The sequence below is a fragment of the Sceloporus occidentalis genome, unplaced genomic scaffold (genome assembly GCF_023333645.1).
Source record: "Sceloporus occidentalis isolate IW3139 unplaced genomic scaffold, rSceOcc1.0.p SCAF_2, whole genome shotgun sequence".
In the NCBI taxonomy this organism is placed as follows: domain Eukaryota; kingdom Metazoa; phylum Chordata; class Lepidosauria; order Squamata; family Phrynosomatidae; genus Sceloporus; species Sceloporus occidentalis.
This window is the reverse complement of record NW_028316982.1, coordinates 178,818,385-178,842,728: the sequence shown is the minus strand read 5'-3', so window position 1 is coordinate 178,842,728 and position 24,344 is coordinate 178,818,385. Positions and strand designations below refer to the sequence as shown.

The window sequence follows — 24,344 nt, the reverse complement described above, 5'->3', positions numbered from 1 at the left end:
TAAAGCTGCTTCAGGTCACTTTGGAGGTATTCTGTTTCAATTATGCATGTGTCCTAAGAGGCCAGAAGCCATGCTAAAGCCATGCTCCGGTCCTAAGGACTGGAGCGCAGCTTTGGTGCAGCTTCTGGCCTCTTAGGACGCATGCATAATTGAAACAGCATGCCTCCAAAGTGACCTGAAGCAGCTTTATTTTGGCCTGTCTGTACAGGCTCATAATCTTTTCAAGTCAGAGCAGAGTTTCTGGGTGACATGATTGTTCCTTGCATGACAGGCACTTCGAACACCTAACAGGTTTAAGGTCAAGCTACTTCGTTCTTATCTCCAGTTCTGAGGCAGAAGCATGGTATATTGCTATGCTCCCGATGTTTTGCATTTTGTCTTGAGTTAGGGACAAGACATGGAAGCTTACCGCACTGTTCCTGCCCGGTCCGTTCTCAGAGCGGAATGGAAGGAGCAGGAACGAGTGCGGAACAAATGGGGGACGGATTTTACCACACACTCCAGTCCCTCATTCGTTCCGTTCCCCCTCTCTTCTGTTCTTAATCCGTTCCAGAGGGGACAATTTTTGAGAACTGTTCAGAACAGATCTCAAAAAGCATTCCCTCTGGAATGGAATGGGAACAGAAGAGAGGGGGAACAGAACAAGTGAGGGACTGGGGTGTGCGGTAAAATCCGTCCCCAACTCGTTCCGTTTCCTGCTGGGGCCATTCTGAGGCTGTCCCAGAAGACCAGTGCGGTAAGCTTCATGGAGTCTTGCTGTGGCTGTGTGCTTCTGCCAAAAAAGGATGGAACCAAGAAAAATCTTGAATTTCTGTTGAATTCTTGACTAGACATTTTCAGGTTGTTTCAATTGCTAGAACATGACTAAATTCTCAATATGGTGAAGGGAGTGAGCCCTAGAAATTACTCATAAGCACCTTGTCTTTTTGGGTGCATGCATTTTTCCTGATACTGAAATAACTGTTTGGAACAGATTCCAGAGGCATATCTACAGTTGAAAAGTTTGTTATTGCTGCAGTGTGCCTCTAAGACGTTTTAATTTGTGCTGATCCTAAGGTGACCCTAGTATGAGGATTTCTTGGCAAGATTTGTTTAGATGTTTCTTTTGCCCTCCTCTGAGGCTGATGGGGTGTGACCTGCCCACAGTCATCCAGTGGGTTTCCAAGACTGAATAGGGATTTGAACACTGGTCTCCTGCAGTCCTAGTCCAACACTCAAACCACAGTACCCTGGTTCAAAGATTACTTTGACAGGGTAGGTTTAAAGTAACTAAAGCTGTGTTTGGGCATTTGCATGAACAAAGCTGTATGGTAAAACTAGGCAAAAGGAAGTGAGTGTGTTCAGAGCCCTTACCCCAGCCACATCCTTGACCTCCTAGAAGTAAGTTAAGACTGCACACATTGAGCACAGTGGTCTGAAGAGCCCAGTCACGGGAGTTTTGTAAGCATTTTCAACCAAATGTGGCTACAAAGCCTTCTTCAATGGTCAAAGTATTCACTCACCTGAGTTCTAACTTTGTATTAAATGACCCAAGTTCTAATTTTTAGGTGCTGGAGATGTTGTAGAGATAGACACAGGTTTATCTGTCATTGATGTCCCTATTCTAAGTGGTATCACTTTGCAAATTCTGAACAGAGTCTAAGCTAAGCTGAGTTCTGTAAATGTTCTTGGTGTTTTGACATTTAAAGAGCCTTGTTTATTACTCTGTGCAACTGTAAAGTATAGCTGGTTATTAGTTGTAGAAACCAAAACACAGAGAATAATGTGACAGGAAGTATTTCAAATAAATTGAATCTGCACTTATAGCTGATATGTTTGTACATATGAGACAGCTCATTTGTGGTGTATAATTTTCATGCAAAAAGTCCTGGGGATCTCTAATTAAAATATGGATTTGGTGATAGAAAAGGCCTGTATGTCTGATACCTTGAAGATGTGCTGCCAGCCACAGTAGTTAGTATTGGGCTTGCTGGACAGATCCTCTGACTTAGTAGGATACAGTTTCCATGGTTCTGAAAAGTGGGAGGAGGAATTCCTAAGTGAAGAAAACAAAGCCGGAAGACATGTGGCTATAAACTTAATACTGAGAATTAAAGAAGGTCGACATATTAATCACAATTTCCTCTGCAGACTACAGATGAGAGACTACAACTGTCTGATATCAGGCCAAGCAGGTGGTACCAGTTTCGAGTAGCTGCCATTAATGTGCATGGAACACGAGGCTTCACAGCTCCCAGCAAGCACTTCCGCTCTTCAAAAGGTTAGTGTTAATTTCCTGCATTTCACAGCCACCTTTATCTGGATTGCTCATACAGTGCAACTAAGAACCTGAATAGACAGGCCAAAATAAAGCTGCTGACATTCCTTCCAGAACAGTGGACAAAACATCAATGGCACTTTTGATATATGCAGTAATGCAATAAAATAAAATAAACCCTGAGCCCATCTATGCATTAGGGCAGTTACTTCATGTGGAAGAACCAGTTATATATCAGCTGGATACAGCTACAGAAATATTAACACCATTTAGGGCCCAAACAGACAGGCCAAAATAAAAGTTCTGTTTAAATGAAACACGCATCTTACAAGGCCAGAAGCTGCGCCAAAGCTGTGCTCCAGTTCTTAGGCCTGGAGCATGGCTTTGGTGCAGCTTCTGGCCTCCTAGGACGCATGCATCAGGACTGGAGCGCAGCTTTGGCTTTTCACCAGGAGATGGTTCCTTCTTTATTTAAATAAGAGTTAAAATACAGTACTTACATTGAATTCGGGGATTAGTCGAGTCAGTTTTTTGGAGTCAATTTTTGACCCACATTTCTAGACGTATACATGAGTATATATGGTAGTTTTGGATATGTCAAACTAAAGAAAGCCAGTTCTGTATATGACCATCATGCATCTAAAAAACTGTGTTCAGTAGATTGTCAAATAAACTTGTATTGGTTGTTAACTGCCCTTGAGTTGATCCTGACTCATGGTGACCCTGTGGCTGAGACCCCTCCAAGATCCCTTTCCTCCACTGCTCTACTTAAGTCCTTCGGATTCAGGCCTGTGACCTCCTGATGGAATCTAGTTATCTGGCAGGTGGTTTTCCTCTTTTTCTGCTACATTTCCTAGCATTATTCTCTAATAAGTCATGCCTTCTCATGATGTGGCCAAAATATGAAAACTTCAGTTTTGTCATCTTGGCTTCCATGGAGAGTTCAGGTTTAATCTTTTCATCTTTTTGGCCATCCACAGTATCCTTAGGACTCTTCTCCAGCACCACATCCCAAATAAATTTATTTTCTTTCTCTTTGCTTTCTTCACTGTCCAGCCCTCACATCTACACATGATGATGGGGAATATAATGGCTTGGGCAATTCTAACTCCCCTTCTTAATTTGTGTGCATATGTGGATGGTGTGGAGACAACAGGCCGATTGACCTTGGCACTAGCCAATGGGAGCAAAGCCAGGAAAAGGTGGGATCTGTTCCCAGGAGTGAGTATATAAAAGGGATGTTTAGTGTGCCCTGCAGTGTGAAGAACCATTGAGGCTAGTTTAGGCTGTCATGGGGGCAGTTACAAAGGGTTTTAGGTACCCAAAAAAGGGACAAAGAGTTTCCTTAATTAATTGTTGTAATGTCCTGCGGGAGACATAGTGTTTGGTGACTAATGGAGTCACAGGTAACCAGAAGGGTTATAAGATACAAAAGTTTAATAAAGGTTCTTTGAGAACATAGTATGTAAGGAAACATATATAAAGCTATAGAGAAACAATTATAAAAACAAGATAAAGAAACTGTTAAACTATGTAACTAATAAAGTATTTAACATCGTATCTGTTGTGAACACTATCCACTTAAAGAGATACTGTATTCAGGCTGACTTGTAAATAAATTTATTACTTTGTTTTAACAAGCAGCTGTCTGAAGTGATTTCAGAAACACATTAAAACACTACCAATATTGAGAAAAGTGTTTTAGATTTGGGATTAGATAGTGAGTAGGTGGCTGTCAAAGAATAGTTGGTGTCAAGCTGGGAAAAAAATCTTGGAACACAGAGTGCTGGTATCTAAGAGCTGTAGTACAGAAGACACTTAAGAGAGTCCTGGGTTTGATGCTCGCAGTGAAGAATTGGTGACTTAGTGGACATCATCGTCACATAATGGGTGGCAGTGGTGGGGCACATTAAAAAAGAGTGAACGTTTTTCAGAGATTTCGTCAGTGCCACGTTGTCACCATCACAGATGGGCACACTGACTCTGAATCCCAGCTGTTTTAAAATCTTGAGTTCTCTGTTGACTAGTATTGATGGCTCTCACTACTGTTCTGCAACATTTTTAAAGTAGCTGTTCTTTTTGAACAGAAACCTATATTTGCTTCCCAGGCTATATCTACACAGCAGAAATAATCCGGTTTGATACCACTTTGACTGCCATGGCTCAGTGTTATAGAATCCTGGGAACTGTAATTTGGTGTGGCACTGGAGTTCTCTGACAGAGAAGGCTAAATATCTCACAAAACTACAGTTATCAAAATTCCATAGCACTGAACCAAGGCAGTTAAAGTGGTGTCATACTGCATTATTTCTTCAGTATGAATACAGCCATAGTCACTCAGCATTTGCTGATATTTCCTTGAGTGTGTGGTGTGGTTTTATCTCAATAGATATATAATGCCTATCTATCTCATATTATTTTCATTGTAGAAAGGATGTAAATCTTTATTTCATCCCTACATGCAAAAACAAAGTTTCCTTCCTGATGGGTGAAATAATGGATGTTTTTGCACATTTTTGAAGATTTGTCGCAGTTCAGGGCTTTTTGAAAAAAGCAACAACATTTGTACCAATAAATTTATTAATTCCTCCAACGTATACAATCTGGCTCCACCTTGTACAGCATAGATGGGCAGTTTGTGCCCCTCTGGATGATGTCAGATTGCAAATCCCATTATTCTGCACCACTGACTATGCTGGCTTGGGTTGATGAGAGTATTAATCCAACAACATCTGAAAGACCACATAATTCCTATTCCTTTTAATAGACCCAAAAGCATACTCTTTCAAGCAACTAATAAGTATTCGAGCAAAAGACCCAAACCAAAATTAAAATAAAAATCCAACAATCTAGAAATAATCACCCTTTAATACAAAATTTCTTCTTCAAGATGATAGGATTATCCATAAAATCAACAGTAACTTTACCTGACAACATGGTTTCATAGGACATAAGTGCTCTTGCTGTATGTGATTTCATGCATACACACATAGGCAGAGTGTTTGTAAAACAAGAACAGACACCCACTTGTAGTAATAAAATTTTCTGTGTTGTTCCTGTGGGACTAATGAATTTTTTATGTTGTTGCACAGCTGGTTTGTGTGTGCCAATTCCAGTGGGTAAGGTCTGTCCTGTATGCCATGAAATCGTTTAATAGCTGGAAACTTGTCTGTAGTGCAGGTTTCACAGTCCTTTAGAATTACAACATTTAAAAAAAAAAAGAGCTGTGGGTGATCCCAATTTAATTAGAAGAGAAAAACACGCTCATTTAATGTGTAAAAAGATTTTGAATTATAGCTAAACCTGCTGTTGCATAGATAGCTGAAAATGACTTTTCCTGGTTCTTATGTGCTTTCCCCCATGGTATACATTGTGAATGTATTTATTCTGTTCCTTTTGTCTCTGAAAGGAATGCAGTATTCACATCCATCCAGATGTGATGCAATTCAGTTGCAGTTTTATTTTTTTGTCTCAGTCAGGTCAGTCTGGACTAGGATGCCAAAGTGACTCTGCTTTACATTTTCCACCTACCTATTAATGCATGTCAAAATTTCACAGCTCCAGATCCAGATGATGAACTGACATGGTAAATGAAGACCAAGCAAAGCTGTTTACATATTGGTAAATTCTACCAATTTATATCTTGACTAGCCTGGTCAGCTGGTCAACAAGATAGAATTTGTATGTCAAATCCACTTAATACTCTGTGACCTCTCCCCTTCCAATCCCTCAGAGGATAAGGCCTCTTGTCAGAGCTCTATTCAGCAACTGTGGAGGCCTCTTGTCAAGAGTTCCAGCCTACAGCCTCAACTCAAAATTTCACTCACTTGATAAATTGGAATAGACTTGGCCTCTGAGGCCTCTCCCTCTCTTTGCTTGCATGGGAGATTAATGCAATCCCTGGTGCTCCTGTATATGGATCATTTGTAATGTGTGGGCCATTCTTAACTGCCTTCAAGTTGACTTCAATTTATTCTGTCCATATTCCTCCATATTTGTTCTAATGGTGACCATGTATCGTGAATACATGTTGTGTATTAAGATAATCATATGTTGCACTTTACTTATTTCTTTATTTTCATGATCTACACAATGAAAGGCCTTTGGTATAATCTATAAAGCATGGGCCGATTTTCTTCTAAAATTCTCTGGTGTGCTCCATCATCCAGCATTTGTTTGCAGTATGATTACTCATGCTTCTTCCTTTTCTGAACCTCACTTGGACATGGTGTACTTCATTAATTATCGTATGTTTACAATGTGGTTCCTAGTGCCTCTTACTTTCCAGAACCCTGCTTGTACCTCTCTGATTTCTTGGATTCTGTGCTGCAGTATTTTGAGCTGATTTTGTTTGCAAAGGAAATTAGTGCTATAGTCCTATACAGTTAGCCCTCCTTATGAACAGATTTCTTATACCTGTGTTCAACCATCCACGCTTTGAAAATATTAATATATATCTATATATCTATAGATATTCCTAAAAGCAAAGCCTTATAATTTTACATAAGGGGCACAATTTCTATTCCATTATATATTAAGGGACTTGGGCATCCACTAATTTTGGTATCCACAGGGAGTCCTGGAACCAAACCCTAGTGGATACCAAGGGCCCACTGTAGTTCCTAAAGACTTGTTTCTCCTTTTTTTTTTTTTTTTTTTGGATACTTTCCAATCTGTTGATCATTGTTTTGTTTTCCAAATTGGTTGGAATTTTTTTTAACACTAGAGTTGTTTCTGTCCGGTGGTGTCTGTAAGCCGGGGTTGCAGTGGTGCAGCCCATAGTGGGTGACACCCCAGAAGGGGGGTGAAACCTGGCTTTTCTTCCCCAGCACCCTCCCCCAAGCACTTCCCTCATGTCATCTCCATGCATGCTCCCCCCTGCCTTGTCCCCATGTACTCCACCTATGCGGCGTGCCATCCATTTCCTCATCAGGAAAAGGAAAGTGTGGCATGGGGGGAGGGGGTTCATGCCACCCCTGGAAGCCACCCCTCAGTATGTGAGGCTTTTGCAAGTGGAAAAAACCAACAGGTAATTAATAACATGTTAAATGACCTTAATTTACAGAACCTTTATGTACATAGATGTTTTGAAACTAGTCAGACCTGCTGTGCTTGATAATGAAATAACCTTTAGGCACCATCATGAGAGGGAAATAAAGATAGGATAGATGAAGTCAAGAGGGGAATAACTGGTGTCTAGAGGAGAACATTTGGTCTTTCAATCAGACAACGAAATCTCTTGGTCAATAATATTTGAAAAGGCTCTATAATGTTGTGAGGAGTTCCCCACCTGAGAATGCAAGGAATGTTGTTCTTGGAAAGCTAACTTATTTTGCACAGCTATGGGGAGGTAATCTATTTCTTTGCCTTATTTTCACTTTGTCCAGAAGTTTAAATAGAGTTGGATGTTGCATTTACAACCTAGAAACTATTTGAGTGGGATGTGTTGAAATGGGAGAGCATATATCATATTCCCTCTTCACTACTTGACAATTTATTTCATGTGTGCTAATCCTTAAATAGGAAGTCCTGTCCTCCTTAATAGCAGTTGTGTCAGCCTGTTCACCATAACTGAGTATACAATATTTTTCTTTATTGTGAGACCATTTATTTTGAGAGTTATCTGATGAATCTAAGGTTCCAGCAAACCTCATTCAGCATCTTGTTCACTGTTATATAAATATGGGGAAATATGAGAGATTGTAGTGGATCTCTCAAGCAGGGTAAGTAATGCACTTGGCAGAAGTTGACCAACTCACCTCCTCCCCCACTCCACCCTCACTATGTCCTTTTTAAAACAACAATAACAACAGCAATCCACCTCTTTCAAAGTATTAAAAAATAGATCTTGGGAATTTCAGTTTGAGCCTTCCAATTAAAAAACAACAGCTGCACTCTGCAAACAGTATCTGACATTTTGGATAAAATTTGGGTGATTTTTTAACAGTATGTTTATTATTATGGCTTTTGGTACATTCTTCAGTGGTTTTTTGCTTTTGATTACTAATGTAAGAACTTAAAAACTCCTTGAGTCGTATTAAAATCCTCACTATTTCAGTATTCAGTATTCTCTTCCAACAAACTTGCAAATAGGACAAGAGCCTAATCAGTACTGAGTTGCCTAATAAATTTTTATTCTTATCCAAGCTGGCTGCTATATCTTGTGCAAATTCCTCAGTTTGATTATGGTTTATGTGAAGACAAAGTTCCTTTTATTTCTGCTTAATCTTTTACAGTACTGTTTCCTTGGATGACCAAGTTCCAATACTTTGAGAGAGAGAGAGAAACTTCCTATCACCTTTCTCCATGCAATATGCATCTTTTCATGCATGAACCCATTGAAACATTGTCTGCTTACATAGTTTAAAAAATGCTTTTGGAGCTGTTTTCTATCCCATTTTGTTATAACTACCCAAATAAAGTGAATTAAAGTGTAATAAAGTTTAGGAGCAAATTAAAAGCACTAGTCCCTTGATTGATACAGATCCTTGAGGAATCCCTCCAATGTAAAAGAAGGTACAGTGTTTCTTTTATCTGGCTGGGGGAGACGGCGAGTGGTGGAGGAGGGGAGAGAAATGGGATCTGCTCTGGAATGGCTGAAAACATCAAATTCAAAGGGATGGTCTTTGGAAAGGAGGAAGATCCAAAGTTTGGCAAAGCAGGGGAATGTACGTTGTTGGTTTTGGCTGGCTTGGAGGAAGGGTAAGGAGGAGGGGGAATGAACAAGTTAAGCAGCAGCTACAAAGTCACAAATAGTCAAAACTGCGCATCTGAAACCTCGAATGTGGAGGTCCAACTGTATAAAATTTGTTTTTCTAAACAGTTATCTTAAGTTTGTTAGCTTTATTTATATCCACCACTGTAGGATCATTGTGAATTTCTAACTGTTTCTGTCTTTCACACACATACTCATTCACACTTATTGTAAGTAAATGATCAACTTTATAAGCACATATAAGAAGAACTTTACTATATAAGAACTGTTTGGCAGGGGAATAGATTGCTTTCTGGGTTGGGGAGTCACCTGTTATTCTTTGGAGGTCTTTAAACAGAGGTTGGATAGGTTTCTTTGGGACTGTTTTAAATGTGTATTACTGCATTGCAGGGAATTTCAGTAGATGACCTTTGTGGGCACCTTCTACCTCTAGAATTCTGTTATTCTATTATGCAAAATTATTAAAGAACATGATAATGCCATGTGAAACCAGGTACATCATAGCTGGCTGAAGTAATTCCATAGACAGTCATGTTAAATTTACTTTTCTTTCTTTCTTTCTTTCTTCTCCTCCTCCCACCAGATCCATCAGCTCCATTGGCCCCATCAAACCTTCGAATATCAAATTCTACCATGAACAGTGATGGAACTGTAAATGTACGGATTATCTGGGATCTCCCAGAAGAACCTGACATTCCAATCCACCACTACAAAGTTTTTTGGAGCTGGACAGTCAACAGCAAGTCTTTGGTTCCATCTAAAAAGAAAAGAAGGAAGACTACAGATGGGGTAAGTAAGTTAAAATGGGAAAGGGGGTGTGCATTTTTTCTGTCTTTAAAGATACCACCAATGATTTCCTTTTGGCTTTCTCTTAATATGAAGATTTTCAAGTCATTCAAAGGAAAGGAGAGATAGACATTTAGAAATCAATTGATTAAAAATGGAAAACATATAATGCATATTTAAGAGGATTGTTAGCAAACTGGATATTAGAGTAGAATAGTTAGATCAGTGGCAGCTTGATAAATCAACATTTTTATAAGTTCCATTGATTTAATGGTTCTAATTAGAATTAAAATCTAAATTTAATTACTTGGATTTCTGGTAATTACAGTTATTACAAATGGCCAGATGATGCCAGTGTTCTTACTGCTTAATCCTAATACACTAAATTAATTAAAATTTTTCTAAAGATCTTTTTACTATGAGCATTGATTTTCAGAAAACTACATTCCCTAAACTGCCTTCTAGTCAAATTGCATGCTTTTATCAAGTTTGACAAGGTTCTGGTAAGCACATTACTTGGATCAGTGCAAAGATCATTTTTGTGAATAGCAATAGCAGCTTCATTTATATACCTCTTCATATGGCACTAAGCAATCTCTAAATGGTTTACAACTATAAGCTGTATAACAAGCTGCATACTCATTTTAGCAGCATAGGAAGGATGCAAGCCTGAGTCAAGCCTGAGCCCCTGGCTGGGATTGAACTCACAACCTTATGGTTTGTCAGTGAATGGCTTCAGTACAGGGATTTAACTACTGTGTCACCAGGACTCCTCTTTTTTGAATGGTTCTTAGCTCTACACCAGTGGTCCCCAAACTGTCCCCTATAAGAGGCTATGGACCTCAGCTCCCAGAAGCCTCAGCCATGTTGGCCAATTGTGTGGGATTCTGGGAGATGAAGTCCAAAATCCCTTAAAGAGCACAGTTTGGGGACTGCTCTACACAAACTAATAACATGCAATATATACTAGTCTTTAACTTCTGTGTTAGCTTTCTTGATATTTGGGTGATTCTGCTTGCATTTCAGCTCACTGTTTTTCATGTGTGATCATACATACAGCATAGATAAATCTATAGCTGTGATTTCGACCTATTGCTCTTAATCAATTTAGACTGCTATCCTATATTCCTATGGATTAAGATCCAGTGGGATTTATTTCCAAATATACCAATAAAATGCTACATATATGTTATTAATCCATAGGATAGATGACAAGTTACAAGTTATCTGAATAGATTCTGTATAATATATAGTAGAAGAAATATTGCCTATCCAAGTTGGTGTAGAAGACACTAACATTTTACTTACTACTTACTACTCTTTAGGAAATCAAGAACCAAGATACTGTTGAAGTCATAATGTTTTAGTAAATCTGTAATGATCTGTGCAAATATATTCTATTCAATTATAGTCCCAGAATTATGTAGTCCTTGAAGGCCTCCAACCCAACAGTAATTACATGGTGGAACTGCAGGCAGTAACATACTGGGGTCAAATACGTCTGAAAAGTGCCAAAGTGTCTCTCTACTTTAGTTCTACTCAGACAGCTGTTCACAGCAGTAAGTATTTTCAGAAAGACATCCTAAAATCTGATGACATGTTTAAGGCTGAATGGGAATTTACTGTATATGCCTGTGCTTCTGTCACAATCTATAGTAGAGCATTCCTGATTTTAAATTACTCATGAATATTCTTGTTTTATCCTGATGATTTTTTTCTCTTTGTCCTGCCTTTCCCCACTTTCTATCTCTCTATGGTAGACCATTGAGACTGGTGTTAGATAATTTATGTCTCAAAGTCAATGGGTTTCTGGAGTTTTATTAAGATAACTCATAAAACTGAATTTCTGAAATTAAATTAAACTGTTTTGCATGGGCTTAAATTTAATGTTTAATCAGACACCATCAGTAAAAATTATTTTTGTACATATTTAAATTCTGAAATGTCTCAGCTGGTTTGTTAATTTACATTAGAACCAATAGAGAAAATGATCCACTGGTTTGGCTCCCCTTTTGATATTTAGCAATTTCTGTCCCCTGTTGAAGATCATATTTACACTTAAAGTGTACAAAATCTTTGCCAATCTATGTTAAATTACCCTAGTCTCCTCATGTGTATTTTGCTGTTTCATCAGTTTACATTCACTTCAAGGGTACCTATTTTTCCCCATTAATACAGACAGCTTTCAGTTGACTCCTCCAGCTACTTTGGGATATATTCTAATATTTCCTTCATTTTGTTGGCCATTTTTCCTTTGTAGATTATATTTCTGCAAAGTTTGTTATCTGCCCCATCTTTAATTGCTTTCTTATTGCTTAGTGGATTTTGATGTTTTAGTTGGCAGTTGTGAAGAATCAAGGTCATAATAGAGAACTAGATTAATTGTGTCTCTTATGTGTTTTGCTGTATTCTTTTTTTTTTGGCGGGGGGGGGGGGAGGAATTTGCCATCCATTCCTGTTCTGTTGGTGGTGCGTTGACATAGTATGGCCTGTAGGACCACCACATGTAGCAGGGCTTTCACTCTTGAAAAGAATTTAATGGTCAAATGGGCTTCATGGGCAGATTTTAGGGTTGGAGAGCTGGCATGGTGCAGTGATTTGAGTGTTGGACTACAACTCTGGAGATCGGATTTTGATTCCCATCTCAAGCTAAAAGCCAACTGACTGACCTTGGGCAAGCCATGCTCTCTCAGCCTCAGAGGATGGCAATGTCAACCCCCTCTGAAGAAACTTGCCAAGAAAGCCCTATGATAGGTTTGCCATAAGTCAAAAATGATTTGGAGGCACACGACAACAACAATGTATAGTGGACCTTTGTTATATGCTGGGGTTTGGTTCCAAGATCCCTTATGGATAACAAAATCCATGAATGCTCAAGTCCCATTAAATATAATAACATGGCAAAATGGTGTCCCTTATAAAAATGGAAAATCAAGGTTTGGTATTTGAAATTTATACTTTTTTTGAACATTTTCAAACTGTGGATGCTTGAATCCTTGTATAAGAAATCCATGTATAAAAAGGGCTGACTGTATTATTTAAACATTGAGTTATTTTAACCTTGCTAAAGTCGTTTTGTAATTTCCCCTCTAGTCATTAGAACAAATAATGCATTCTTTTTTCATTACTATAAATAGCTTTATAAAAAATGTTTTAGGGTTGCCTAATGGTTTATTAGTGTTTCCTCTGAAAATAGGAAGGCTTATAGCTGTGCAAAGTCTGCTTTTTGTTTCATCTTTTATTTCATTTTTTGCATATTCTGTTCCAGTTTATTTCATTTGTATTTGGAAGTTGGCTCTTTTAGATAAAATAGATCATTTTCCTGACTACTGTTTTGGTTGGCTCTAGATACATTGCTGTGTGACTTAGCCAAACAGTGTGTTTCTTTGAATGCTGAGTTATCTGAATCTTGTGCATTCATAAAGACTGCAATTTATTTTGATTCACTTTGGCTATGGATAGATGTCATGATATTTCATGAGTGTAATTGGCTTCTGGGTGTGTACACTTAAAAGAGAAACAGAAGGGAAATGAATCTCAAAAAATCTTATGTAAATATTAGGAGTTATTCTTTTCTGTTCATCATTTTTTCAGCAAGATTAGCAATAAATGGTAGTACTTTTTTATATACAGTGGGCCCTTGGTATCCACTGGGGTTTGGTTCCAGAATCCACCGTGTATATCAAAATCCGTAGATGCTCAAGTCCCATTAAATAAAATGGCATAGTAGATTGGCGTCCTTTATATAAAATGGAAAATCAAAGTTTGCTATTTGGAATTTTATACTTTTTTGGAATATTTTCAAGTTGTGGATGGTTGAATCCATGGATAAAAAATCAGTAGATAAATAATCAGACACTGTTGGCCTATTGGCTATTTAACATTTACATGAAACCGCTGGGAGAGATCATCCGGAGACATGGGGCGCGGGGTTATCAGTACGCTGATGACACCCAAATTATTTTCTCTATGTCTCCGACTGATGCAGTGACCGGGGATGGCGTCTCTCCTCTCGTGGCCTGTCTAGAGTCAGTAATGGGCTGGATGAGGGAAAACCGACTCAAATTGAATCCAGAGAAAACGGAGGTACTAGTGATAGGTTCCCCTGGTCCAGGAATGGCGGTGGTTCCACCTGTCCTGAACGGGGTCACGCTCCCTGTGAAGGACTCCGTGCGCAGTCTGGGGGTGCTTCTTGACTCGTCGCTTCACCTGACTGCTCAGGTGAATGCGACGGTCAAGAGCACCTGTTATCAGCTTCGGCTGATTCGCCAGCTGCGCCCATACCTGGCCCAGAGGGACCTAGAAACTGTTGTACATGCTCTGGTAACTTCGAGACTGGATTTCTGCAATGTACTCTACATGGGGCAACCCTTATACCAAACTCGGAAGCTGCAAATGGTGCAGAACATGGCAGCCCGGCTGGTCACTGGTGCTCCCAGGACCAGCCATATAACACCGGTTCTGAAAGACCTCCATTGGCTGCCCATTCGCTTCCGAGCCCAATATAAGGCGTTGGTAATCACCTATAAAGCCCTAAATGGCTTGGGCCCAGGATACCTGAAGGACCGCCTCTCCCCGTACATTCCGCCTCGCACCCTCAGATCGTCTGGGCAGCAATTACTGAAGGTGCCTGGGGCTAGGTTGGCCTCCACCACACGGAGGTCATTCTCCACAGCTGCCCCAGCCCTTTGGAATACGCTGCCCACCGAGCTCCGCTCGTCTACCACCCTGGCCCAATTCAGGAAGGATTTAAAGACCTTCCTGTTCCAACAGGCATTCCCCGAATAAAATCCTGTGGGCCTCCCTCCTCTTCCGTGGCCAAGAGGTTGGGCTATGGGGCTTTTGTTGGTTATTTTTTTGTATGATTATTGTATTGTATTTTAACTTTTGTCTTGATGTGTATATTGATTGCATTTTAACTCATGTTGTAAGCCGCCCTGATTTTAAGAAGGGCGGGATATAAATAAAAATATTATTATTATTATTATTATTATTATTATTATTATTATTGTATCTGATTAGGCATTCCTTGATAAAATACTGAAAGGCACTATCACAATGCTCTGGAAAGTTGGGAGGCAAGGTTTCTTCCTTGTTTTTTATTCTCACAGAACCCAATGCGATGGCAATAGCAAGTTCATTTCTATACTATTTATCAGTGAACTAGCAGTCCCTAAGCAGTTTACAATGTTTAAGCCAATTGCCCCCAACAAGCTGGATACTCATTTTACTGATGTACGAAAGGATGGAAGGCTGAGTAAACCCTGGAGCCCTACAGGATCAAACTCACAACTGAGTGGCTGCAGTATGGGCATTTAACCACTGTGATGGGACTGCAGCACTCCTGGAAGCTATTAGGTCAGCTTGATGCATGTTTTAGGCAGGCCTTTAAGCTAGCATATGTGAAAGTTAAAAATGTGGATGTATGGGTATATACCTAAGCCCTGATCCTGGCACCCTCATTATGCCTGACTTTTTAAAAAAGGTCTGTTGGAATTTCTAAGTGCATTCAGCTAGATACATTCAACATGTTCCATGATCAAGAAACTTAATAAAATCCTTTTTGCAGATGTTAATGCTAAACACATAAATGTCTTTAAAGGTGTCCATGTGCCAGGGATAATGAGAAGTGGGGATTGCGTGTCTGCCCTGACATCCAACACAGTTATGATCCCAACTTACACTTCTGGATGTCTGCATAATGTTGCTGCACTCAACCTACTGTTCTCAGATGTTGTTCATTTCTAGACTTAATGTATTATAGTAAATGGAACAGTGGCTGCTATAGGCTCAGGACTGGGATTAGGACTGATTCTGTTGTTTAGGTTTTAGACCGTAGCAACAATGACAAACCTGAAACAGTTTTAACAGTAATTTTCTGTGTTCTTCTCCTTTTTAAAGGGAAATCTTGGAAATGACAGTTTAATGGAAAATAGGGCATGTGCAATTTCCCTTTAAGCCTATATTTAATAAAATTAATTGCAATACCCAGTGAATTCAATTCAACACTCTTCATCTATAAAAAGAGGAAACTTCCTAGCATTATTTGTCTTGCAGAGGAACAGGTATCTACAGTTGCAAAAGCACCTGATGTCCCTCCATCCTTCAAAGGAAGAAGACCTACTCGTCTTCTTGAAATTGGTGTACCTTTTTATCAAGATGATCAGCTTGAGGTCAAAGTCTACTGGAAAAAAACAGAAGGTCAGTGGAGAGTTTTCTCTTGACTTCCACAAGGTTGCTTCTTTAAAAGGTTCTACTTTAGATAAGTTCATGCTAGTGCTAGAGGATTCCACTAGTCTATATAGTAGATGGTTTTCTTATGTTTTTTTTTTTTTTTCAGGTTGTCATTTTGTCAGTCCAGACAGCATTAGAAATCATGGTTAAACACAAGTTTCATTTTTTATTTTTTATTTTGGTGGTGTGGGATGGAGAGGAGATCAATATGAAGCTAAAGTTAATATAATTCATTCCAGCTTGGTCATGCCATGATAATTTATTGCTTATTGGGACACATAAAACGGAGTGTTACACTTCAGTGAGTTCTACTCTGGTCTGGATCCATCACACCTGCTTTCCTAACTGTTGTGCCAGATGAAAAGAAATTTCTCCCTGTCTCTTCTTGGCAATAGAAGCTCCCTCTTTTCTACCCATGTGTGTATGAGGAAACTTCCAATTTGCTGGGGGGGGGGGGGGTATTTCAGGAAAATTTGCTTAAGCATTTTGTGCTCTAGTGAATCCAACTTTTTCTTTATACTTTGGTCTAATTGAGTGCTCACAACAGTCAAAAATTTGATTGTAGAATTCATTAATGTGAACTCTTTGATTTTACCAGTTTTGATAGGACAGTATTGTCATCAAGAACATTTGAATAGCATGCTGAAATGACAATCTGAAAAATAAACAAGAACACTAAGTAGTCACAGACTAACAGCTCCAGAAGTAGTAGACCATGAGTACAATAGTGTAACTGTGTATTAATGAAGCAACTATATTGTGATCAGTATGCCATAAATAAGTCTGCTTCGTACACTGTCTTGTGAGTTAGTCTCAGAAGATAACTAAATTCACCCTGCCAAATCAAAGAAAACCACCAGCAGCTGGAACAACAAAATTATTTTGCTACTACTATTACTACTACTATTCCTTTCCACTATAATCCAAGGAAGCTGTTTCATCCTAAACCCGTGCCTCTCATGAGTAATGGACTGGGTGAGGACAAAAAATGAAACACAGTCCAGACAAGACAGAGGTGCTTCTAGTCAGTCAAAAAGAAGATCAGAGAATAGTGATTCAGCCTGTGCTGTATAGTCTTACACTCTTTCTGAAGATTCAGTTCTTAACTGGTTTTATTTTTTTTTATAGTTTCATCATTCTTTAACTTTGTAATTTGTGAATTTTAAACTATGCTTTTTAAAGTCTAGTTCCTGGCACAAATCACTTACCAAGAGACCAAAGTAATCTCTGTTGCATATCCAGGCGTGAAACCATTTCATCCGAAAACCCACACACTCCAGGCCTTGCCTAAAAGCTGTATTTTAGAGACTGGACACTAACATGCATGTAGTGGCTCTCATTTCTCCAAGAATTTTGTCTGTGTCCTTGGGTTGCACAAATTGAAATGTATCCACTATTACTGGATAAACGGGGGCCAAAGTTACATAAATTGTATCTGTATCAATTGCAGCATTGAAATTAGAGTGGATACAAGTGATTTTATCTGCAAAATGCTGGCCAAGTTATTCACAGTGGGCTGTTGAGTGGTAGGAATAGGGCCATTATCAAATGTTATGTGAACAGTAAACATGTGAACATGTGACTGTCAAACCCAAACTCCCAAGCCGTGTCCAGAGATACTGGCATCTCCATTGCTTCTTGACAGTAGATATTTGAAGATCCAGTAAATTTGAGTCTCCATAATGTTCTCCATATTTTGCATCCCCACATCCTTCCTTTCATCAAGAAAACCAAGAGAGCTCTATCTGTCAATAGATATTCTGGAAGTTTTTGCCCCCAGCTCATTCTAGGTTTTTTTTCTTTAAGATCTCTATAATGTTACATTGCATGTAGCAGTGTTTGGCGAGCACAGCTGCTTTTTCTGGAGCCATCTTTCTTCTGTTATATGATTTGTACACTAACCTCATTGATTATATGTTGCCATGTGATTTCTCCCACCAAGCTGTAGGTGATTAATACTGCTATTTACATATAGGGACTGAGAAGCATGTAACTTATCCATGGTTACCCAGTGACTTAATTACTGAGCTAGGATTTGAACTCTTAGCAGCCATCTCCACATTTTAGCATTCTGTCCAGTATGCCTTATCAAGAGTTTGAGTGATACAAACAAAAAGTAGGACCTGGAAGCTCAGTCACATTTTCAAATGAAATTCAGGCTGAAATGCTGTTTTTATGACAACAATTGTTGTCTCTAGTATGTGTTATAACATGACTAAACTGTCGCCTAAAGTTATATAAAATGGTTAGGAAATATTTATAATTTTCTAAGACATAATTGCCAATGAAGCAGATAGCAATTAGAGAATACAAAGGGTTTCTGTTTTCCAAATGGAAAGTATGTCTTTCATTTTCAGCTTTTAACACAGAGCTGGGATTAGAGTAACACTGTAGATCGCACAAGCAGCCTAAATTCAGCTCTTATCAGTGAAAAGAAGAATGTGCTTATGGCTGGCTTGGAGGGGGCATTGTAGTGTATGAAATTAGAAGTTTTGTATTATTTTTATAACAGATGGAACCTACTCAGATAAATTCTTTTAACTCTTTGGAACTTGGAGCTTATAGAATTAGGATGCATCTGCAATGTAGAAATAATGTAGTTACAGTGTAGATGCAACCTTAGTCTATGGCTAGGAACTGATGACTGCTCTCAGCCAGAAAAGATCAACTACATGTGACCATTAGAGTGTGACAATTAGAATCTTGCACAATATTGAAATGTTTAATATAAAGTTTTTTCTCCACATTTGATGAATAGAGTGTGAATTTTCCCTTTGGATAAGAGGCCTTAAAATTATACAATATTAATAGTTTCAGGCTTTTAATATAAAAAATTCCTTCCCTTAATTCAGCATGGCAAACTATGGTTCTGGGGCTTCATGCACCTCAGTCCCCAAAGCTGTTTTTTTATTATCTTTAGCTTCTCCTGACTTTTCCCTGAACTGACATTTTCCTGACCCATAAAGAGAAGTAAATTGTGGAGTCGAAGGCTTTCATGGCTGGCATCCATAGTTTTTTGTGGGGGTTTTGGGCTATGTGGCCATGTTCTGGAAGAGTTTTCTTCCTTACATTTCGCTAGCATCTGTGGCTGGCATCTTCAGAGAATGCTTGCCTGGGAAAGAGTTGTGTGTGTGTGTGTGTGTGTGTGTGTGTGTGTGTCACCCTGGGAAAGGAGGAGTGATTTGCATGTATATTGTTTTGTTGCTAATGGCAGGCCTCAGGGTTGGAGGATATGCAAAGGAGGATTAATGTCCATTTGATTAGTGCTCATTGTCTGCTGGGAAGCCCCTGACCCATTTCTCACTTGCATTTGTTGATCACAGGGTTTCTGAGGGCTTCCCATTGCTACCCCATCTCGCTGCTTGTAGAATCCATTGTCTCATTGGAAATAGCTTGTGGTGAGGCAATGTTTGAACAGGGCTGTGATGTCTTCTTGAAAAATTTGTCAGATGAGTGTCATGGTGTCTGCTATTGGGACCTTGGTGATTAGTATGTCTCCAGGTTTTAGTTCAAGATTGTTGATTTTTCCTATGAAGTGAGCTGAGTCCTTGATGTAGTGAGGGGTCTGCCCTATGTGGGTTTGTAATTGAGTAGCCAGAAACTTGGCCAAGTCATATGTGGGGGATCCAGTGGCACTCACTATGGGTTGGAGTGGAATGGAATCCACGTGGATCTTGGGAAGTCCATACAGTCTTGGTGGGAGAGCCTCAGATTTGCATAAACTTTGTCATGTGGTTGGCTGAATTGAGGAGTTTTTGATCAGGGTGTTTGTTTTCCTGGTGATTTTGCTGGTTGGGTCTTGTTTCAGGTTTTTTTGTATATTGCAGGATCCAGGAGTTCCTTGATTTTTTGTTTGTTTGTATTGTTCTGTTTCCTTTGCCTTTGTCTGCTGGGAGAATGAGGATTTCTGGGTCCGAATTGAGGTCCTTGATGGCTTTTCTTTCTTTTTTGGTTATGTTGCTAGGAGGTGGTTTTGCCTTGCGCAGAATCCTTGCTGTTTCCCTTCTTATCTCTTCTGCTTTCTTCTCTGGGAGATGGTGGAGGGCAGATTCAACCTGGGCAATGATGTCTCCAACAGGAATTCTGGTGGTAGTTACTGCAAAGTTGCCTCCTTTGGCCAGGATGGATGTCTCCTCTTTTGAAAGTTGCTGCTGTGTGAGATTGATGATAGTCCGTGATGTATCCAGTGAGGGTTTCAGCTGGTGCTTGTGGCATTAATTGAACTTTTGTTTTTGTCTTTTGGTGTGGTCTGCCATATCTTTTTCCATTTTCCTGTAAGTGAGGTTGTTAATTTTTTCCCAATCTTGGGTGTTCATCATTTGACTGTTGCTGAGATGGAGTGATAGCAGTTCTTTGTCTGTGTTGGCCAGTTCTTTGCAGGTGGTGTGTATTCTCTCCTGTAACAGAGCATGTTCCATCCTGTTGTAGATGCGGTTGGCCTGTGGTGATTTGAAAGTTCTTTTTGCTGTGAGAAATTGTGATATGGTATCTGTGTCTCTGCATTGTTTACGTTTTTAAGCATTCTGAGACTGAGAGACTATGGTGCGTTACAGACCACCCCTTTGGGGCGGCCTGTAGGCGCGCCTTTCCCCGCTGGATCGGGGCTTCAGCAGCCAGAACGGCAGCCGCTCAGGCCCCGATCCGCCGCTTTCCAGGCTGCAGGGAAGCGGCAAAAGGCCCCTTCCCCGCAGCCTGGAAAGGTGTGTCCTTGGGGCTTCAAGCCCCAAGGACACCCCACGGTGGTGGGGAGGAGGAGAAAGGGGCCAAGTCATGAAAAATGTTAGCCAATAATACAGCTGCTCACTCTACTGTGTACTTGGGTACAGCAAAGGTAGCTTTATAAATAAGGGCAGTGTACAGAGAACGATTCATCATCTGCTTTTTGTTTGATTGCAGCAATATAATTGTAAACATGATTTCTGTACTTGTCTACTGCTCTGCTCAGGTTCTGCAGGCTCAAGCCAGTGGCATCTGATTAAGTCCAACCATCTGGTGTGTGGTCTCCCTCTCTTTCTAGTGCCCTCTACCTTCCCAAGCATTATTGTCCTTTTTAATGATTCATGCCTTCTCGTGATATGGCCAAAGTATGACAGCCTCAATTTAGTCATCTTCTAGGAAGAGTTCAGGATTGATCTGTTGTAGAACTTAATTGCTTGTTTTCTTGCTTGAAGTATCCTCAATAGTCTACTCCTACTATTTCATATCTGAAATGAGCTTATTTTCTTTCTGTTGGCTTTCTGCACTGTCCAGCTGTCATATCTGCACATGATGATGGGGAATATGATGGCTTGGACGGGCCTCACTTTAGTGTCCAGTTATATCTTTACACTTTAGGATGTTGTACAGTCTCTCATTGTTGCCCTTCCCAATCCTAGCTTTCTTCTAATTTCTTGACTGCAACTTCTGTTTTGATCAATGTTTGATTCAAGGTATGGAAACTCTTTTAACTATTTCAATTTTCTTATCATTTAGGATGAATCTTTATAGTTCTTTTGTGGTAATTTTTTTCTTGATTTTTTTTCCAACACCAAGCCTATCTTAGCACTTTCCTCATTGACCCTCTTTAATAATTGCTCCAGGTCTTGATTGGTATCTGCTAGTAGCATTGTGATGTCTGCATGTCTTAGGTTGTTAAGGTTGCTTCCTAGGATCTTCACACACACACACACACACACACACACACACACACCTCTGAGTTTAAGCCTGTTCTGCATGCAATGTTTTCTGCATATAGGTTGAATAAATAGGATGATAGTATGCAACCTTGTTGGGCCACTTTACAAATCTATTTTAGTAAAATCTTGGAGAAAAGTTGGAGTGTTCCAACAGCCTATGCATCAGCCCTTTCCATCCTACCACCCAATTACCAAGCAATTCTGCACACACCCACCTACGCTGAAAAAGATCTCATGGTGTTTGATGGTGATAGATGGTCAATATCCTATTGTTGACTCATAGACTGATACCATATCTATGAACTCTTGAAATTCCTCTCTATCCTGAGTGAGAACATATGATAGGTGGTGGCAGAAAGAACGTCAGAAAGATTATGCCCACTTAATGTGCCAGGTAGGACTATTGTGTACACAAAGTCTTTCACAGCATGCCTCAAACTATCCACATTGCCAAAAAAAAAAAAAAAAAAAAAGCAATGTCTGAACTAGCCTTTCATTTACAACAAATGATAGCCATAAAAAAAATCAGCCACAGTAGACAAAAGGTTGTATGAGAACTTTTATTTATAAATGAGTTTAAATATATTTATAGCATGCCTGTTTGCTTTCTCATGGTATTTGTTTTATTATTTCTAGTTTTACCAATCAATCCAGTTTAGCTGGTTTATCCTGCATAGTTTAGGATTCTTCCCCTTATCTTATATAAAAGTATTCTTTGCTTTATGGGCTAGACAAATATTGGAATGAATAGGTAAATCTGGTTCCAAGTTTCACTGGACTGAGGTAATTTGTCCTTTAACATAGCAAAGTAGTAGACAATATGAACTCATGGCAAACACAGACAGCCACCCCCCTCTCTTGACATACCACAATAATTCTTTTTACAAAATTCTAGGCAAACTGAAATGTAAAGTGTTCACTACTCAGGTAAAAATTTAATTTAGAAAATTAAAGCTACTTGGAATGGTGCTGTAACCTTAGAACATATACGTCTCAAATAATAATAGCAATCTATTTAAACCAACAAGACCATTAAAAGGCCCAATTGTCTCAATTCTCCTTCCATTTTTGTCTCATGTCCTCTGCTATAAGTGATTTCCATTATACTGTCTTCAAGAACAATAATGCCCCCCAACAACCAACACTGAAGAAGGAAGGGTCACAGCCAGGGTAGATCTCTTCTACAGAGTGTATGGAGAGTGTACCAGGGGTCAGGGCCAGTAATGATTAGTAGATTTCTGTTCAGAAAATCTGAATTCTTAGGGATTAAGCTAAATGCAAGTAATACTCAAATCAATGTCCCATGCTACAGATTCTAAATGGCAGTGCTTTCCTAATGTCCTAGTTATTACAAGGCATGACAAAGCCAATTCCTAAAGTAATTTGGACAGTCATATTATGGTATATTATGGTATATCAGCAGTAAACAATTATAGCAGTTTTGTACAACTGTCACAGCTCTATCCTATGGAATCCTGGGATTTGTACTTTGGCCAGATACTTGGAATTCTTTGCCAGGGAGCTCTAAAGACCCTCTACACTGAACTGGAACTGGAAGCTTGCAGAAAAGACAATTTATAGGTTTTTGTGGGGTTTTCGGGTTATGTGGCCATGTTTTAGAAGAGTTTTCTTCCTGACATTTCGCCAGCATTTGTGGCTGGCATCTTCAGAGAATGCTTGCCTGGAAAAGAGTTGGGTGTATATATACTGTGTCAAGCTCGACTCAGGCTTGCATCCTTCCGAGGTCGCTAAAATGAGTACCCAGACTTATGGGGGCAAATTAGCTTACTTGCTAATTAGCTTACTTGCTGTTCACCGCTATGATCTTTGGAATAGCGGTATATAAATAAAACAAATTATTATTATTATTATTATTATTATTATTACTTTGTCACCCTGGGAAAGGAGGAGTGATTTGCATGTATATTGTTTTGTTGCTAATGGCAGGCCTCAGGGTGGGAGGATATGCTTGATTAGTGCTCATTGTCTGCTGAGAAGCCCCTGACCCATTTCTCATTTACATTTTTTGAGTCTTCAACTTGCTGTTTTTCAGGACTGGAAGCCAAATCTTGTTTACTTTCAAGGTTTCCTCTTTCCTGTTGAAATTGTCTAGGTGTTTGTGGATTTCAAACCTGTGCATCCTGACATGGTAGTTGTTGGCATGGTCCAGAATTTCTGTGTTTTCAAACAACATTTTATGTCCATTTTATGTTCTCTGCTAGAACATGGCCACATAGCCCGAAAACCCCACAAAAACATGCTTAAAAACTGTTTTTATACTAATCTGACACCACATTCGTGCTCAGCAATAGTATTAAACTTATTTTTATAATTTCATGTTTGGTTGAACTACATTGTCACAGTAATAAAGAAATTGGCAGCATAAGCTTTCGTAGACTTCAGTCTATTTCCTCAGATGAAGCAGACTGAAGTTTACAAAAGCTCAAGCTCCCAACTTCTTTATTTCAGTTACTCTCAAAGGTGCTACAAGATCTCTATATATACTGATTCTACAGACTAACACAGTTATATCATTATAATGCTTTCTGATCCTTTAAGTCTGAAAAGATATAATGCATATAAATTTGTATTTAGAGCAAACACTGTTCTTAAATATAGCATGCGAAAATATTAAATTCATCTGTTGCCAACTGTCCAAAACATGCTGCAGAAAGAA

At 39.3% G+C, this 24,344-nt stretch overlaps 1 protein-coding gene across 1 annotated transcript in view; it reads left to right on the top strand.

The window, feature by feature from the left end:
• LOC149319381 (anosmin-1-like) overlaps nt 1-24,344 on the top strand; it is a 120,650-nt gene that overhangs the window by 84,313 nt on the left and 11,993 nt on the right. Inside the window, exons 6-9 of the mRNA XM_089511580.1 lie at nt 2,131-2,260; nt 9,556-9,761; nt 11,170-11,317; nt 15,816-15,959. Coding sequence (XP_089367706.1) covers nt 2,131-2,260; nt 9,556-9,761; nt 11,170-11,317; nt 15,816-15,959 — 628 coding nt within the window. The remainder of the gene's footprint in view (nt 1-2,130; nt 2,261-9,555; nt 9,762-11,169; nt 11,318-15,815; nt 15,960-24,344) is intronic.